General features: G+C 45.8%; 1 protein-coding gene across 1 annotated transcript in view; it reads right to left on the reverse strand.

The window, feature by feature from the left end:
• Nucleotides 1–20,322, reverse strand: part of PRPF19 (pre-mRNA processing factor 19) — a 328,967-nt gene that overhangs the window by 197,358 nt on the left and 111,287 nt on the right. The window contains exons 4-6 of the mRNA XM_082268946.1: nucleotides 19,036–19,177; nucleotides 1,452–1,525; nucleotides 1,309–1,371 (exon numbers count right to left, since the gene is read on the reverse strand). Coding sequence (XP_082125072.1) covers nucleotides 1,309–1,371; nucleotides 1,452–1,525; nucleotides 19,036–19,177 — 279 coding nt within the window. The remainder of the gene's footprint in view (nucleotides 1–1,308; nucleotides 1,372–1,451; nucleotides 1,526–19,035; nucleotides 19,178–20,322) is intronic.

Raw genomic sequence — 20,322 nt, forward strand, 5'->3', positions numbered from 1 at the left:
AGCAAAAGGTGGAGCTACAAAGTATTAACTTAAGGGAGCTGAATAATTTTGCACGCCCAATTTTTCAGTTTTTTATTTGTTAAAAAAGTTTGAAATATCCAATAAATTTCGTTCCACTTCATGATTGTGACCCACTTGTTTTTGATTCTTCACAAAAAATTACAGTTTTATATCTTTATGTTTGAAGCCTGAAATGTGGCAAAAGGTCGCAAAGTTCAAGGGGGCCGAATACTTTGCAATGCACTGTAGCTCCTGAAGCCTGGCTGATGATGGGATAGTATCATCCTGTCCTGCTGTTAGGACATTAAGACACTCCCAGCTGTTAATGCTCACCCCCATAACACACCCACACACGCGGGGTCCACCATCTTTTCTCCTGCAGAATTGGCTAAGCTCAGAGCTACTAGGGCAAGCATTGAGGGATAGCGCACATAGGCCTACACCTATAGAAAGAGCATTGTTACCAACTACATCGTAAAGATATATTTGTGATTAGGAACCCATCGGTGGGAATAGAATGTTAGAGTGATCAAACCAAGGTTCCCATTTGTTATCATAGAATTTTGTTGAATTGTAAATTACATGGAAAATTTTTTCCATTTGGTTAATCGAAGAGAGTCTAGCCTTTAATTGGGCCTGGGGGAACGAAGAGGATTTCCAATTTACTGCAATCAGCCAATGTATGGCAACACATATAGTGTGAATAAGTCTCATCTGAGGAACAGACAAACCTTTGTAGTCATTTTGTACTTAACGATATGTTCTCTATATACTCTTGTATGTTTACTGCTTTATGCAGTATTATGGAAATTGTCATAGGTCCGCTACTCGGCACCACTCATACGAAGTCTTATTTTTTCTTGATCCTGTTGTTTAATTATATCTGACAAGAACTTATACATACTTTCTGTAACAATGACTATTGTTTATTGTTGTTTACCTCACTGTTAATATACGCTTTTGTACCACAATTTTTTCACCCTAATAAAAAAGTTTGTATACAAAAAAAAGAAAGAGCATTGTTTACCAATGTTTAAAGCTGCACAGTTTGTTTTTATCTACAGGCATCCTTGATTCTATATAGGCAGTTTCTTGCAAAGCATCATTAAAACAGTAGCAAAACTCGTTCTCTCCCTTTCTCTCATGTGCCCCAAGCCAAGATGCCCAACTAGTGAAGGGACTATATTGATAACATTAGCTTTACTTTTATCGTTATTCTGTAATAGTCATTTAGGTTAATAAAACTTTTCTTTTTTATACAACTCAATTTAATACTATACTTTAACTGTAATATACCATTCAACAAACCTTCTGTATAATTTCTGCTGACATTCCTATGAGTTCTCCAAGTTCCATTGCTTCGACAGAACCCTGTCAAGACAAATGCAATAAATAATTAATAAGAAAGAAAGGATAAAGCAAGCAGTACAATAAATAATGAATATACTTACAGCTGCTCCTGCTTGAGGTGCAGGACTGGCCTGGAGTACAGAAATACCAGCCTGAGGTTTGAGAGTCGCAAGAGCTGTCACAAAGAAAGAATATATTGTTAATATGGGAAACTAATGTAGTCAGAATTTTTTAAATTATGGTACATTATGGCAAATTAATATTTAAAAAGAAAAATATTTTTGACTTATTGTAAAATCCATTTCTCCGATGATCACTGACGGACACTGCTCCTTATCTTCTTGACAGTTGGTTATGTTGCCCCCTACAGGAGGAAGACACTAGGAAGGAAAAAGCATGACTACGCCTATGTGGCTGTCCGAAGGGGTATACTCCCACATAGTCATAAGCACTCAGTTTTGTAACAAGCAGTGTCAGAAGAAAGCCAACTTTACAGAGGGGTGGGTGCTGTGTCCATCAATGAATATCAGAGAAATGGATTTTACGGTAAGTCAAGAATCAAATTTTCTCTTTCCTTTATTGACTGACACAGCTCATCTTCTTGACAGTTGGGACGACCCAAAGCTGTGTCAAACATGAGGGGTGGGACCAAGACTAAACCGTAGCCAACCAGGTAACATGGAGCTCAACCATAAACAACTGGAACTCATCTGAAAAACAATACACCCTCAAAGAGGACCAGGTCCTCAGTAGCCTGGAAAACCTTGCGGCCAAAAGAAGCATCCGCAGATGCCAACACATCCACCTCATAAAACCTTGTTAAAGTGTGCACAGACGACCAGGTGGCCGCCTTGCAAACCTGCGTCACTGAGGCCTGATGACAGAGGCACGAAGCGCCCTAGTACAGTGCGTCTTGACAGAGAAAGGAAGAACCTGACCCCTGATGGAATAGGCCTGAACCACCGTCTGTCTGTTCCGTCTGGAAATGGTCGCAGAGGAAGCAGACAACCTTTCTAGGTCCGTCCGTGAGCACAAAGAGTCTGACTCCCTGAAAGACTCCGTAGCTGCCAGGTACACTCTAATTGCCCTGACCACATCCAAGGCATGCAAGGGAATTTCATTTGGATGTTTAGGCCTGGGACACAGGGAAGGCAACGCATTGTCTTCATTCAAATGAAAAACCGAGACAACCATTGGAAGGAACAACGGACAGAGGCGAAGAACCACCATATAACGCCGCCAGTTCTGACACCATGCACACAGAAGTGAGAGCCACCAAACAGGCCACCTTCTGGGACAGCGTAAGCAGCGGAACCTGCCAAATATTTTCAAAGGGAGGCTTCTGTAGAGCTGAAAGCACCACTTGAGATCCCAAGGCGGCAACGGAGACCGCCCTGGAGGGACCATATGTCAGGCACCCTAAAAAAAAGGTACACACCAGGGAGTGTGTGGCCAAAGGTCGTTGGAAGAAGACCACCAAAGCCGACACCTGGCCCTTGCTGGTACTCAATGCCAAATTCTGTTCAACCCCCCCCCCCCCCCCATTGAAAGAAGGTTAAGATCCGAGCCAACGAGACGAAGCAAGGATGAACCCCAAGAGACTAAATAGGATAAAATATGGAGCTGCGCTTATCAAAACAAATTCATTAAGGATGTGCTGTGAATGAAAAAGTGAAAAACTGTGATAAATGTTAACAAACCTTGTGTGAAGGTAGGTACATACAGTCCCAAACAAATGATATTACACTCACTTAAATATCAAAGAAACAATAACTAAAAACATGTGATTAAGATGCAGTTGTGAATAAACCATATTGCACTTGGAAGTGATCAAAAGGTGCTTAAATGTCTTGGTCCGTTATTTAAAATCCATTCATGTGAATCATGTGCCAAAAACATGAACACTCAGAAGCTGTGGTCAGTGAACAATATTTGACTCCAGCACCGAATGATTGGAGATTAATTAAAACACTCTTCTGGGTGTGCTACACTCTTGCCTTACTGCTGTAAGGTAACAGCATGTAATAAATCTCTGATAATCCTGAAGTTAATCCAGGGTGTTGGCTGTGGCGTCCTGAGATATCCAATTAAAGCAGGGTACAAACAGAACTCTTCTAGTGTATTTTTCCACAATTTATTGTAATAAAAATAGTAACTCATATTTAAAACTGTGGAAATGGGCAGGTTACATCCATGTAACTATATCTGTATATCTCGAGCCATCCGTCAGCCGCACTTCTGGGTTTGCCTATCACGTGACATCCCAACGCGTATCGTCACGGTTACGTGACTTCCTAAGGGGATACTGATAGGCAGTGCTTAAATACTAGAATGCTGGCAATCGCCATATTATTGTGGTCTATCCGGATATAATTAAAACCAATGAGCAGCGGCCATAATCTTGTAGCTTTTGTTATTAATGGCTAGTGCATACCGAGTGTCAACATCAGTGTATATAATTATATATAATCAGCCCCACTAAATAAAAGGAGCGGGAGGAGCAAATATGCTGTCAAAAACTAGGATAAATTGTGAAATAAGGCTTCAAAAAGGAGACCTTAATAAAAACAGCCATCATATTGTAGTCTATACAACATGAAGCATATGGATAAAAGATCCTAATCTTAAATATCTAAAAATAAACATGGCTGGCTAAGCGATATTAATCAATTACATGATAGTTGACTGGCATAAAATTACTGTAAAAAATTAAAATGTATATAAAAAGTAGCAATCCCGGAAATTAAGCCATTAGCAGACCATAATAATAATAAAATAAAGTATTGGATAAAGCATGTTAAATTAGCAGAGAATACAGAAGCATGGTCACCATGCCAGTCAACTATCATGTAATTGACTAATATTGTTTATCCCCCATGAATGTTTCTTTTTAGATATTTAAGATTAGGATCTTTTATCCATATGCTTAATGTTGTATATAGACTACAATATGATGCCCGTTTTTATTAAGATCTCTTTTTTGAGGCCTTAAATCACAATTTATCCTCGTTTTTTGACAGCGTATTGGCTCGTCTCTAGAAACATAGAATGTGTCGGCAGATAAGAACCATTTGGCCCATCTAGTCTGCCCAATATATCTGAATCCTATGAATAGTCCCTGGCCCTATCTTATATGAAGGATAGCCTTATGCCTATCCCATGCATGCTTAAACTCCTTCACTGTATTTGCAGCTACCACTTCTGCAGGAAGGTTATTCCATGCATCCACTACTCTCTCAGTAAAGTAATACTTCCTCTCTCTTATTTCGTGGGGCCAATCGTATATATTTATATACACTGATGTTTACACTCGGTAAGCCAATAACAAAGGCTACAAGCTTATGGCCGCAGCTCACTGGTTTTAATTATAACCGGACAGACCACAATAATATGGTGAATGCCAGCATTCTAGTATTCAAGCAAAGCCTATCAGCATCCCCTGAGGAAGTCACGTGACCGTGACGATACGCGTTAGAACGCCATGTGATAGGTAAACCCGGAAGTGCGGCCGACGGACAGCTCGAAATATACAGATATAGTTACATGGATCTAACCTGCCGATTTGCAGTTTTAAATGGGAGTTTTTATTACAATAATTGTGAAAAAATACTACACTAGAAGAGTCTCTTCTATTTGTACCCTGCTTTAATTGGATGCCACAGCCCCCACCCTGGATTAACTTCAGGATTATCAGAAGATCTATTACATGCTGTTAACTTACAGCAGTAAGGTAAGGGTGTACACCCAGGAGAGAGTTTGATTCATCTATCAATCAGTGCAGGAGTCACATACTTGTTCACAACTGCATCTTAATCACATCTGTATTTAGTAAATGTTTCTTTGATATTGAAGGGAGTGTAATATGCACCTACTTTCACACAAGGTTTCTTAATATTTTTTTTTTCACTTTTTAATTCACTGCACATTCTTAATGAATTTATTGCTTTGATAAGCGCAGCTCCATATTTTATTCTATTTATCCAACTTTATTCAGCTTTGGTAAGGCTGAACAGGCAGCTGCAGCCATCCTTTATCTGATCTATATTTATCCGATAGCTCAGGGGCCCTATTTAGATCTATAACCCCAAGAGACTCACACCACGCAATGTAAGTCTTCCACATATGATGTTAGATCTTACTAGAGGTAGATTTCCTAGCTTTTAAAAACGTAGGAATCAACCACATCCAAGGCATGCATGCAAGGCAATTTACTTTGGATGTTTAGGCCTGGGACACAGAAGGCAACACAACGTCTCCGTTCAAATGAAAGTCAGGTACCACCTTAAGAAGGAATGACGGAAAGGGCGATGTACCACCCTATTTTTGTGAATCACCAAATAAGGTGAGCGACAGGTTAACGCTGCCAGTTCCGACACCCTGCATGCAGAAGTGATAGTCACCAAAAAGACCACCTTCTGGGACAGTGTAAGCAGCGGAATCTCACGAAAATTTTCAAAGGGAGGCTTCTGTAGAGCTGAAAGCACCAAATTAAGATCCCAAGGAGGCAAAGGAGAGCGAACTGGAGGAACCAAATGTCAGACAACCTGAAGAAAGGTACGCACCAGGGAGTGTGTGGCCAAAGGTCATTGGAAAAAGACCGCCAAGGCCGAGACCTGGCCCTTGATGGTACTCAATGCCCAATTCTGTTCAACCCCCCGTTGAAGGAAGGTTAAGATCTGAGCCACCAGGAAGGAGCGAGGATGAACACCAAGCAGCTCACAAAACGCAATGTGCATCTTCCATGTACAATGGTAGATCTTCCTAGAAGTAGCTTTCTTAACTTTCAACAGTGTAGGAATCACTATTTCAGATAAACCCCTCTCCTTCAGCCCCCTTCAACAATCAAGCCATCATCAAAGCCAGCGATCGTAAAGCAGGATGGAAGATCGGTCCCTGGGACAGCAGATCCTCATAGGAAGTCTCCACGTAGGATCGGCGACCATTTTTACTAGGTCTGTACCAAAACCGACGAGGCCAGTCTGGAGCCACCAGAACGACCTGAATTCCTTCCACCGCCACCCTGCGGAGAAGCCTTGGCAAGAGTTTTATCAGAGGGAAGGCATAGATCAGCCGATACTGGCTTCAGGGAGCCACCAAGGTGTCTGTGGCGTTGGCCAGAGGATCCCGAGACCTGGCCACAAACCTCTGGACTTTTTTTTTGAGGCGAGACGCAAACAGGTCTACTTCCGGAGTTCACCACCGGACAAAGAGAAGATGAAACACCTCCGTATGAAGGGACCGTTCTCCTTGATCCAGCACCTGGGGACTCAGGTAATCTGCTTGCCAATTCTCTACACCCAGAAAGTGGACTGCGGGAAGAGCCAGAATATAGTCTTCCTCCCATACCAGAATCTCGGCCACCTCCTTGGCCGCCAGGACACTCTTGGTGCCCCCTTGATAAATTGATGTAAGCCACAGCCATGGCATTGTCCGATTAGGATCCAAAGCGGAGAACACTGTAGCCGATTTCGTCCAGTGGATCAGGCAAAGCTTGACTGCTCTGCGCTCCGGAATTTTGATCAGTAAGTAAGATTCCTCTGTTGACCAGGTCCCCCGTGCACAGAGCTTCCCCAGCACTCCCACCTCAGCCTGACAGTCTGGTGTCTGTAATGACCACCATTGAAAACAGTGGTAGGAAGGACTTGCCCTGACAATGCTGGCGACTGAATCCACCAGGATAGAGCAGACCTTGTGAGTCGGCTCAAGCGTATCATTTTGTCTAAAGACTGTGGATCCCTTTTCCATTTGGCAAGAATCTCCTTTTGCCGAGGTCTCGAGTAAGTCTGAGCAAATGGAACCGACTCGAAGGTTGATACCATCAGACCCAGGGCTCTCATGCAATTCTGTAGTAACGACAGACTCACCAAGGTGGAATCTAGAGCCGGCCCCAGATAATCCAACCTCACTGAGGGCGTCAGAGCAGATTTTTTGAGATCGATAGTCCACCCGAATTCCTGAAGGGTCTTAACTGTAATCGACAGGTTGCCCGACAGAGCAGAGTGAGAGTCCGCTCTCAATAGGAGATCAGCCAGATATCCCAGGATCGCAATCCCTTTTTGGTGCAGCAAAGCCAATACCTGAGCCAGTACCTTGGTAAAGACTCTGGGAACAGAGGTGAGACCAAAGGGTAACAGCACAAATTGAAAATGCTCCTCTGCCACCACAAAGCAGAGAAATCGCTGGTGTCCCCCATAGATGGGGATGTGTAGATACGCATCTTTGATATCAATCGAAGCCAGAAAATCCCCCTGATTTGAGGACGCTACCACCGACCGAATAGACTCCATTCTAAACTTCTGCACTCGCACAAAGCGGTTCAGAGCCTTGAGGTCCAGGATTGGACGCACCTTGCCCCTTTTCTGGGCACAGTGAACAGGTTTGTATAGAAACCTTGAAAGAGTTCCTGCAGAGGAACCGACACAATCACTCCTTGAGCAAGGAGATCCTGCACTGCATCACAGAGATCCTTCAAAAATCCAGAGACAGGCGAAGATTTGACTGAAAGAACCTGTCCACCGGCCAGGACCGAAATTGGATCTTGTACCCGCAACAAATCAGTTTGTAAACCCATTTGTCTTGAATAAAGGAAGTCCAGGGTTCCTGAAAGAAGCGCAGACGTCCCGCCACCCTAGAAACTGGCGAGGGCCCCCTAATGCTGAAGGGGACTTGTCCGCAGAACCGGACTGGCTGGTCTTGCCTGACCATGGATTTTTAGCCCCTCCAGAAGCCCTGAACAGCTTACCTTTGTCTTGCACCCCTGAGGCACAAAAAAACCATCTATGAGCGGTGAAAGAAGGTCCCCGCTTACTACGGGGTGCCTTACCTTTGGGGGCTTGAGGAAGAAGAGTATTCTTCCCACCAGTTAGACTGTTGATCAACTTATCCAGCGAGCCTCCAAATAATTGCTCCCCCAGGAAAGGGGGATCTGTTAAGGTTTTCTTGGAAGCCTGGTCTGCCGACCAGCTCTTCAGCCAAACCATGCGTCTTATGGCAATCCCCACAGCCAACACTCTGGCCACCAGGGGAGCCGCATCCAAGGACGCATCACACGGGAACACCAGGGCCTGGGTCATCTGGTCCATAAGTTCCATCAACTCCGGGGAAACTAATTTAGCATCTTGGTTCCCCTTAAAAACCTTTACCCATTCCGTAACAGTCTGTGATGCCAGAACAGACACAAAAATCGGTTTCAGGATTGAACCCACCAACACATGAAGGTGGCAGGAAAGGGATTCCACCCATCTGTCCACCGGGTCTGAAAACACCGGAGAATCGCCCACAGGCAATATAGTAGATTTGATCAACCTGGATGCAGGGTGATCTACATTAGGCGGTACCGTCCAAAGGTTCGAAACTGTCTCTGCAAGGGGATAACGGCATTTAAAGCACTTAGGCACTACTAGCACGTGCTTGATATGCTGCCATTGTTCATTAGCAATATCATGAAAATTCTCGGGACAAGGGAAAACCTTGCCAGATTTTGGGGTTTTCTGGGAGCCAAAGGACACACGTGTCACTGTCGGTGTGGGCTCATCTGCCATTTTTAAAGTTTCCCTTACTGAAAATATCAGGGCTTCCACCAAAGTGTGTCCCCGCCCTGCAGCTGAAGAGGACAGGTCCTCTTCACCATCCGATTGCGAGGGCAGCGATCCCTCAAGGATGGGGGTGTCCGTGGTGACCATATCAGCCTCTGAATCAGAGGACCCCACCAATGATGGTGAAGGCAGCGGCAGTTTTCGGCTATTAACCTTTTTCATCACAAAATCGACCTTGGTCACCAGGCTTTCCAGTGCTGCTGAAATCGCGGCCAGCGTCTGCAATCTGGAAGGTCCGGTAGTCGCACTAAGGGGGTCTGAGGGTTAAACCACTGCCTGAGACTCCAATTAGTTCAAAAGAAAACAGGTGTACTGTCTCTTTAAGAGCGCTGAGCGTGGTCCCCACTGCCGATCACTGCGGAGTGCGGAGTCCCCTTAAATATATGCAGATAAGAGTGCACAGGGATATATATGCCCAAAGATACCCCAGTACTTTACCTCCTCTCTGAGAAACCTCCAGAGTCCATCTGTGCAGCAGGAAAGTGAAAAAATTGATTTTTGTAAGAACTTACCGTAAAATCCTTTTCTCTTAAGCTCATTGACAGACGTAGTCTTCTTGATTCTCAAGAGCTGGGTTATGTTGTCTCCGCAGGAGTAGGACTAGGCAGAATGACAAAATGTTCTGGCTCCACCCTAGGGGGCAGTCCCTGAGGGTATATCCTCCCTCTCTCTGCTACAGGGAATCAGTTCTGTTTAAAGCAGTACAGAGAAATTAACCCAACCCAACTCAATGATAGAGGGGCGGGTACTACGTCTGTCAATGAGCTTAAGAGAAAAGGATTTTACGGTAAGTTCTTACAAAAATCCATTTTTCTCTATCGCTCATTGACAGACGTAGTCTTCTTGATTCTCAAGAGCTGGGACATCCAGAAGCAGTGCCACAAATGAGGGGTGGGATTGACAAAATCAAATCCAATCTAGAAGGCCCAACCGGTGCCAAACTAGAAGTTTTAAAGGCTCATTATAAACAAAGAATGAGACTAAAGAAAAATTTTCCAACGGAAAAAAACCCTCGAGGTAGACCACTGGTCTCCTCAAATTGCGGCCTGCAAAACCTTGCGGCCAAATGAGGCATCAGACGATGCCATTACATCAACTTTATAATGTTTAGAGAAGGTATGCACCGACGACCAGGTAGCCGCCTTGCACACCTGGACCACTGACGCCTGATGGCGAAAGGCCCATGACGCACTAAGTGCCCGAGTGGAGTGCGCCTTAACAGGGAACGGGGGCTCCCGACCCTTAATAGAATAAGCCTGTACTACCGTCTGTCTGATCCATTTGGAAATGGTCGCGGCAGATGCAGGCAACCCCTTTTTGGGTCCATCTGGGATCACAAAAAGTGAATCCGTCTTGCGAAACGAGTCTGTCGTTTTCAAGTATACCCTGATCGCCCGGACCACATCCAAGGAGTGCAAAGCAAATTCCCGAGGATGACTGGGCTTAGGACACAGGGAAGGTAATACAATTTCTTCATTCAGATGAAATTCTGAAACCACTTTTGGTAGGAAGGATGGATTCGGACGAAGAACCACCTTATCTCTATGAACCACCAGATATGGTGAACGACAAGATAATGCGGCCAGTTCTGACACCCTGCGTGCAGAAGTAATAGCCACCAAGAAGGCCACCTTCTGGGACAACGTGGGTAGAGGAATCTCCCTAATATCTTCAAAGGGAGGTTTCTGAAGAACCGACAACACTAAATTAAGATCCCAGGGGGGTAACGGCGCGTGCACTGGCGGGGCCAGATGTCGCACCCCCTGGATGAAATTCCGCACCAAGGAATGAGTAGCCAAAGGCTTCTGAAAGAAGATGGCTAATGCTGAGACCTGACCCTTGATAGTACTCAAGGCCAGTTTCTGCTCAACCCCTTGTTGCAGAAAAGCCAATATTCGACTAATCGAATAAGACCGAGGACGGAACCCCAAAGGTTCACACCATGCAATGTAGGACTTCCATGTGCGATGATAAATCTTTCTGGAAGTCGCTTTCCTTGCTTCAACTAGAGTAGGAATAACTGAAGCTGACAAACCTTTGTCCTTCAGCACCTGGGTCTCAATAGCCAGGCCGTTAAAGCCAGCGATCGTAAAGCAGGATGGAAGATCGGTCCCTGAGACAGTAGATCCTCTCTGAGAGGAAGTCTCCACGGGACGTCCGCCACCAGTCTGACCATGTCGGCGTACCAAGCTCGACGAGGCCAGTCCGGAGCTACCAGGATTACTGGGATTCCTTCCTCCTCTACCCTGCGAAGAAGTCTTGGCAGTAACGCGAGAGGAGGGAAGGCATATATTAGCTGGTATTGCCCCCATGGGGCGATCAGTGCGTCTGCGGTTTCTGCTAGAGGATCGCGGGAGCGAGCCACGAATCTCTGAACTTTCCTGTTGAATCGTGATGCCAACAGATCCACATCCGGGGTGCCCCACCGTAGGCACAACTGGTGGAAAACGTCTGGATGGAGGGACCATTCCCCCTGATCCAGGGTCTGACGGCTGAGATAATCTGCCTGCCAATTCTCCACCCCCGGAATGAACACCGCAGAGATTGCTGGAACAAATCGTTCCGCCCAGCGAAGAATGCAAGCCACTTCTTTGGCCGCTCGGACACTCTTGGTGCCCCCCTGATGATTGACATAAGCCACGGCCGTGGCATTGTCCGACTGGATCCGAACCGGGCTGCCCTGGAGCTGCTCGGTCCAGTGAATCAGACAAAGTCTGATCGCTCTCAGTTCCAATACATTTATCGGTAATCTGGATTCTTCCGGGGACCAAAGTCCCTGGACAGAAAACTGACCGAGAATTCCTCCCCATCCGGATAGACTGGCATCCGTGGTCACTATCGTCCAATATATTGGCAGAAATGACTTTCCCTGGCTGAGCATTGGAGACCGAAGCCACCAAACCAGAGACTCTCTGGTCTGTTTGCTCAATCGGATCTGATTGTCCAGGGATTCCGGATTCCGATTCCATCTGAGAAGAATCTCTTGCTGAAGAATTCGGGTATGGGACTGGGCAAATGGGACTGCTTCGAATGAAGCCACCATCAACCCCAGAACCCTCATGCAAGTCCGAAGGGAAGACCAGCTGTTGGACAGTAACAACTGGACTGCTGATTGAATCTTTCGGAGTTTCCCTACCGGAAGGAAAACTCTTGTCCTGACTGTGTCTAGAATTAGACCCAGATATTCGAGCCTCTGGGTGGGAACCAGAAATGACTTTTGCTGGTTCACCAGCCACCCGAATTCCTGTAAAGAAATCATAGTAATTTCTATGTTTTGTAGCAAGGTCTGAGGAGACTCTGCATGAAGCAGAAGATCGTCTAGGTAACCTAGAATCGATATACCTCTTTGGCGCAGAAGTGCCAACATTGGGGCCAACACCTTTGTGAAGACCCGCGGAGCCGTGGCGAGACCGAAAGGTAACGCCACAAACTGATAGTGGTTCTCCTCTACGGAAAAGCGTAGAAAACGCTGATGTCCTGCGAAAATGGGAATGTGAAGATAGGCGTCCTTGATGTCTATGGACGCTAGGACATCCCCTGGATGCAGGAAGGCTGCTACCGTGCGAATGGACTCCATTCTGAATCTTATGTTGACGAAAGAATTGAGCGCTCTTAAGTCCAGAATTGGACGCACTTTGCCCTCTTTCCTGGGTATTGTAAACAGGTTTGAATAAAACCCTTGAAACCGTTCTGTCCAAGGAACGTGGACTACCACTCCTTGTTGTAGTAGATCTGTGACTGCTCTCCGCAGATCTTCTAGGCGATCCGGAGATAGTCGGATATTGGAAGGGAAGAATCGCGCCGGTGGGAGAGATCGAAACTCGATCTTGTACCCTGACTTTATGACTTCGCAAACCCATTTGTCCGGGATTCTGGAAAGCCATGGATCCGGGAACCGGCGAAGACGTCCCCCCACCCCAGTTATGGGTGGGGGCGCACCTTCAGGCTTTGGATGGTTTATCTTCAGGTCTGGAGGGGGCGGGCTTTTGCTTGCCCGACCAACGACCCCTGACGCCTCCTGCAGGAGCTTTGGAGGACTTCGTTTTTTCACCCGCTGGACGAAAAAACCTCTTGTGAGCAGAAAAAGAAGGCCCTCGTCTTTGACGAGTTCCTTTACCTTTAAAATTTTGCGGTAAAAAGGTGCTTTTTCCACCGGTGAGATCCTTAATGATCTCATCTAAGTTGGCTCCAAATAGACGTTCTCCTGAAAAGGGGATATTAGCCAATGCTTTTTTGGAACCTTGGTCGGCTATCCAACCTTTTAGCCACAGTGTACGTCTGAGAACCACTGCTGAGACTGATGCTCGCGCCATTAATGGAGTGGCGTCTAACGCCGCATCACATACAAACTGTAACCCCTGTATCATTTGTTCCAACAAATCTGATACCGCCTGAGGGACTTCTTCTAAGTCCCGGCGTAACCACTTGGTCCATTCAGTTACAGCCTGCGAAACCAGACCAATAGCAATTATTGGCCTGAAAGCTGATCCAATCAAGGAAAACATGGTGCGAGACATCAGCTTCTATCTTGCGATCCACTGGATCTTTAAAAGACGGAGCGTCTTCTAAAGGAATAACCGTGGCTTTATTCAATCTAGCAATTGGTGAATCCACCACAGGTGGTTCTGTCCATTTCTTAATAAGGGTTTCCTCAAACGGATAACGCCTGTCAATGCGTTTGGAAATATTAAAAGTGCGTTTTGGCAGACGCCATTCTTCATCGATTGGATTGCCAAAACATTTGGGCAATGGAAAAACCTTTGTCACTTTGATGCGCTTTTTAGTCCCAAAAGGGATCTCAGTTTCAGCTATTTCTGATGGAATACCCTGTAACCTTAAAGTCTCTTGAACAGATACAATGAGTGCGTTTACCAACGCTTCCTCTCGGGCTATGGCAGATGCCGAAACATCCTCCTCACTGTCTGAAGAGACAGGACCCGAGACACCAATACCAGATGAAGTACCTGCAACTGCAGAAATAGGCTCAGAGTCTGAATCCGAGGTTTCAGATAATAAGGGGTTAGGCGGGGGTCGCTTTCTTGCGCCCTGTCCCTGACAAGCCACTTCCACCCGGGACACAAAAGTTTCCATAATGGCTGACAAAGATTCAATTGTCAATGGGGTGCTGGAGGATCCCGCAGACCCCTCGAGGGGATCCGGAGGAGATACATGAGTGGCAGGGTCCATGTTAATACAGGACACTTTTGCCAGCAATAAACAAAAAAACTCTTTTTTTTTTTTTGTGTGTCTCCCCCTAGCGCAATAGCGCCCCTCAGAGTACCTGCTTCTCGATCCCAGAGAGAGAGAGAGAGAGGGACCCCCAAGGCTCACCAACCGATGCAGTGCAGTTTCCAACAAACTGCAGCCAGCGTCTGTCTTACACAGACTGGAAGGAGCTGTTTGCTTTTTCCCGGGCAGAAGGCGTGGCTCCGCCCCCTGTGTACGCCTTCCGGCGTTCCCAGCCCTCCACGAGGAAGCTGGGCTCACAAAACATGGCCGCCCCCATAGAAGAGACATAAGACTCCAAAAACATGGCGGCCGGCGTGACCTGAGGACATACATGCATTCGGTCTACGGCAAAATGGCGGCGGACCGCCGATATCGTCTTCCCAGCACATCCACCTGCACTCTGCTGAGAGGTGACACATGGATCTACAGAGATACACTGCACATAAGGTAGGATTATACCTCCTATGTTTGCTGTAATGTTACAGTCTGCTGGGTAGAGTGTTAGCTCTTGAACCAAGTCCACTTCCCACAAACACATGCTGTATTACAAGGGGGACTTGTAAGTGTCAGATATATACTGACCATATATGGAGGGGCCCATAATATATACTGCCTCATAAATGAGGAAAAAAGGGAACGTTTTACTCACCATACCGAACCGACAGGCACCCTCTCTTCATAATACCCTCTCCACCGAGGTGGGGGTTTGTGGACGCCTCGACTCTCTGGTCCTGGCGTCCAAGCGAGCTTTTAACTCGCAAAGTCAGTCCCTTTACTGGGACTCCGTCGCGGCCGACTCAGCGCACTGGTCTGCACGCGCTTTTAGGCAGAAACCGGGGTGACCACTGGATCTCACATCCAGCCCGTCGCCCGGCCCCGCATACTTACTTGAATATGTCGCGGCCGACCAAGCGCAATGCCTGGTCTGCACGCGCTCGTAGGCCGGCTGGGGTGACCACAAGTGTCGCCCAGTCCGGCATTTTTGCTTGAAGATCTCACAGGAAAAAAACACTGGAGAAAACTACCTAAAAAATGTCTTTTTCTTAAAGAAAAAAAGTCTTGCCAGGACCAAAAGATCCCAGCAAGGAACTTAGGTCCTTACTCCTGACTAGACAGAAAAAAACTGATTCCCTGTAGCAGAGAGAGGGAGGATATACCCTCAGGGACTGCCCCCTAGGGTGGAGCCAGAACGTTTTGTCATTCTGCCTAGTCCTACTCCTGCGGAGACAACATAACCCAGCTCTTGAGAATCAAGAAGACTACGTCTGTCAATGAGCGATAGAGAAATTAAAGTCACAGGATATGACATCAGCCTGGGTAGAATGTGAAAGGTCATGCTGCCTGTGTAGCTCCATAGGGCTACACAAAAATGGCTGCCAATGCAAGTCAATGGGAAGTACAGGGGAAATGGCTGCACCATGAAGGTCAAAGGGGAGAAATTCTCCATATGCCCACACTAAAGATGGCGGCCCCCATGTCTCGTCATTCGGTCAGGGGACCCCAAATTGGAGGCCACAGAGAATCTAAAACAAGACCCAGCAGGAACAGGTACCATTTTTACCCACCCCCACCCTCCAGGACGCCAGGCGCCGCAGCAGTAGCATCCCCCAGGCGAAAACCGCCATAGGGGCAGGGGGTGGGTGAGGGGGGCAGGGCACAGGGCCAGGTATCCTGACAGGCAAGGGGGATCTTTTAGGAAGTACTGGATCCTATCATGCCCAGGAGTGGGCCCACGTACCCCCTCCCCCCCTCAAAGACCCCCTCGTAGGCCAGGCTGGGAGACCTTAAGGATCTAGATTATCCAATGCGAAACCTCAGCAGGCTATAGCTTGTAGTTCACCAGGAGGAATCCCCCCTGAAAACTAACTAGCATTAGTGAGCAAAGAAAAACACAAAATATTCTTAAAAGAATAAAAAACTGAGACCGAAGTCCCAGCAGGAAACCTAGGTCCTACTCCTTCACTAGGCAGAAACACTGGTATGCTGGAGCAGGGTGTGTGGGGTTATGCCTATAAGGACAGCCCCCGTAGGCGTGGTAAACTTTTTTTTCCTGCCTAGTACTACTCCTGTAGGGGGCAGCATAACCCAATGGTCTAAGAAGCATAGGGGCTGCGTCTATCAATGGACGATAAAGAAAAATAAAAAAAAAACGATGATTAAATACCACCAAAAGAAAGCTCTATTTATGTGATAACAAGGATGAAACTTTCATATGAGTATAGTGTTGCATGACTGAGTAATTGGCATTTAAAATGCGAGAGCACTGAAAGCTGAAAATTGGTCTGGTTAGGAAGTGCCCAGTGGGTACAGTGGTTAAATCGGTTTTCAGCTTTATATTGTGCATGAAGCCTAAAAGCTCATAGCAAACTTATGAAAGAAGAAAAAAAAAAAAAAAAAAACACTTGTAACCACAAGCAACCCCCAAGTAATCAAAAGCACAACTCAGTTTTTTAACTCTCCACTTTAGTCAAAATATTACTTTGTTTAACAAAACCATATGTAAGCCAGCATCAAATGTTAACAAATGTTGTACAATTGATTCGAAAAAACAAAAATTGTGGGAGTGGCCCAAAATGGAGCACTCCCACAGAAAACCAACTAAGGATACTCGAGCAAAAAATATAGTGTAAAAAGTTAAATTTTATTTAGGCACTTATGCCTGTGAAAATACGAAAATAGGACTCAATACAAGGCAATGGAGGAACACACTGCTTAGACACTGTTAAAAAACATACAATAAAAAGTGGCATGAAACACATGTAAAGAATGGGACTGGAGCGTGTCAAATAGTTAAATGAGAAAGAAAACCAATGGATTATCTGGAGTAGTGGATACACCTAAATAAGAAAATAACAATCAGATAATGGTTCCAATAACTCATGTATGACCTAACATACCACCAGACATGTATCGAACATGTGGTCGGTACACTTGCCAGGTGGTATGTAATGACCTCTATGGATGCATCCGATAGCACAGTGAATGAACGTACTCCCGTGTAAATTAATGAGAATCAATAGCTCACTAGTGCTTAATGAACCTCACAGCGTGTCCGTGCAGGTGTATGCATGAGGCACAAAGAAATCCTGCAGTCCTCTCAAAGGGAAGGAATAAGCTTCACTGCAAAAAAAGGGACAGAGGGTGGGTCTCAAGGAGTTGATGGAGGAGTGTGCTACTCGGCTGCTGGAGTCCAGTAGAGCTCCGGATCCGCTGCTGCATGTACCGATTAAGTGAAGATGTCCTCATGCAGAAAACTGAGGTACAGCCAACATGGGGAAATGTTCCACTGGTATAACAGTAAAGGCAGCTTTACCTGCAGATGTTGTGGGGGTATGCGGTCCGGCTATGCTCTAGATGGGATCCATGGAGGTATAGAGCTCCGTCCCAGTCCTGTTGTACTGTGCAGACCGGTCCGCTGTCTTCTCCGGAGCGGCGTTCAACCCGGTTATCGGCTACCACGGCATAGAGGATCCAGTTGCTCTGAAGAAACCGACTGCTCGTCGGTGAAACGCGTTGGCGTTGTGGCATCTTACACTGTGTCCCCCTGTGCAGCATAGTCCATATTGCTCGCCATCTCTTTGGCTACTGTCAGCGGCTGTTCCCCTTACCAGGCACCCGGCGGATCGTACCTACCGGAAGTGATGTCTTTCACTCATACCAGGAAGCAACTGGATCCTCTATGCCGTGGTAGCCGATAACCGGGTTGAACGCCGCTCCGGAGAAGACAGCGGACCGGTCTGCACAGTACAACAGGACTGGGACGGAGCTCTATACCTCCATGGATCCCATCTAGAGCATAGCCGGACCGCATACCCCCACAACATCTGCAGGTAAAGCTGCCTTTACTGTTATACCAGTGGAACATTTCCCCATGTTGGCTGTACCTCAGTTTTCTGCATGAGGACATCTTCACTTAATCGGTACATGCAGCAGCGGATCCGGAGCTCTACTGGACTCCAGCAGCCGAGTAGCACACTCCTCCATCAACTCCTTGAGACCCACCCTCTGTCCCTTTTTTTGCAGTGAAGCTTATTCCTTCCCTTTGAGAGGACTGCAGGATTTCTTTGTGCCTCATGCATACACCTGCACGGACACGCTGTGAGGTTCATTAAGCACTAGTGAGCTATTGATTCTCATTAATTTACACGGGAGTACGTTCATTCACTGTGCTATCGGATGCATCCATAGAGGTCATTACATACCACCTGGCAAGTGTACCGACCACATGTTCGATACATGTCTGGTGGTATGTTAGGTCATACATGAGTTATTGGAACCATTATCTGATTGTTATTTTCTTATTTAGGTGTATCCACTACTCCAGATAATCCATTGGTTTTCTTTCTCATTTAACTATTTGACACGCTCCAGTCCCATTCTTTACATGTGTTTCATGCCACTTTTTATTGTATGTTTTTTAACAGTGTCTAAGCAGTGTGTTCCTCCATTGCCTTGTATTGAGTCCTATTTTCGTATTTTCACAGGCATAAGTGCCTAAATAAAATTTAACTTTTTACACTATATTTTTTGCTCGAGTATCCTTAGTTGGTTTTCTGTGGGAGTGCTCCATTTTGGGCCACTCCCACAATTTTTGTTTTTTCGAATCTGTATACTCACCCAACGGTTACTCCATGCTTTTTTTTTTCTCTAGCCTTCAAATTGTGTTATCATACACAATTGTGTAGCTAGACATAATATCTGCTTCGGCATCTCTGAGGCCCATAACGGATTACCATATACCCTATTATTTTTTTAAATGTTGTACAATTGAGTTGTTTTAGACACATTGCACGTGTGTTTACAGTATATGGTTTGTAAACTAGGTCTTCCTAAACCACGTAAAAAAATGAAAATTATTTACCTTCACGGGCAGCGGTTACCTCTTTGGTAAGACGTGCTATGACACGACAAGCAGCGTCATGTTGGTATAGGGCATGAGAAAGTTCTTGACGAGTGGTCTGTAGCTGCTGTCGCAAAGTGAAACTGTGAAGCATAACTGCATCCTAAAAGAAAAAAATTACATTTCATCATTTCAAGAAAAGACAAGACAAGTCATAAATACAAATGGAGAGAGCCTTGAAGGTCAGGGGGAAGAAAATAAAGCAGCACCACTCACATTTCTGGAGCTACTTACCATCACTCCACAATGCTGTAGTACTCATTGGGTTACGTGCATACAAAACACATCACAAAAAAAGCTACTAGAAACTTGATGGGATTTATTCCCAATGAAATAAATTCACCAGCAATAGCTACATTTTTACCTCAAACAGAAACCGAGCTGCTGAGCATTTTGACAGCTCAGAGGTTTACCTCAGCTACCTAACCCACTGGCCGCATCACTGAGCGTTTGACAGCTCAGAGGTTTACCTCAGCTACCTAACCCACTGGCCACATGACTGAGCGTTTGACAGCTCAGAAGTAGCTTTCAATTTATAAGCATTATTTGTTCTTACCCATCACAGATCTGTCCAGTGTTTGACATCTCTGTTTACATTCCACTCTGACAACTCAGACAGCCCTCCTAGCTCTTAGCTCTTTTGGGGCTTCCCTCAACCTGGTCCCCTAAAACCATGGAATACTCTAGGGTGCCATTAAATTTAAGCTCACAGTACAAAGGTGTCTGTTTATTCACTGTGTCTGTTTATTCACTAACACTTTGTCATTCAATATACACACTTTTTTTCTAACAAGGCTCTCTTTTTGCAATAAGCTCTTACAAAATTTTGTACAAACCATTAATATTTTTTCTTGTAGTTCATTAGTGGTTGCAGGGTTAATTTTGATAAAGAAAGATTATACTACTGCCTATAGGGGAATGGACACTAGCATCACATACGAGCACATTATGTGAAACCTACCTTAAAATAAAGCCCTCCAGCGGCGCGCTGACACCACCCAGGCTTCCTTCCGAGTTGGCAGGCTCCGGTTCTTTGAACGAGCACCGATGACGGCCCTTGCATGCATTCACACGGGATCTTCTGATCACGGCACAAGACTCTGAAGGAATGCCATTCCTTCAGGGTGCATGTGCCAGTGACGTCACCGGCAGCTTCGTAAGTAACTAATATCCTTAACTGTGCACGTTTAAGAGATATTTACAGTACTTCTAAGTAATCCTTATTAGGGCTGAAAAAACGAATCAACA

Source organism: Pelophylax lessonae, assembly GCF_965119305.1.
Source record: "Pelophylax lessonae genome assembly, chromosome: 9".
Taxonomy (NCBI): Eukaryota; Metazoa; Chordata; class Amphibia; order Anura; family Ranidae; genus Pelophylax; species Pelophylax lessonae.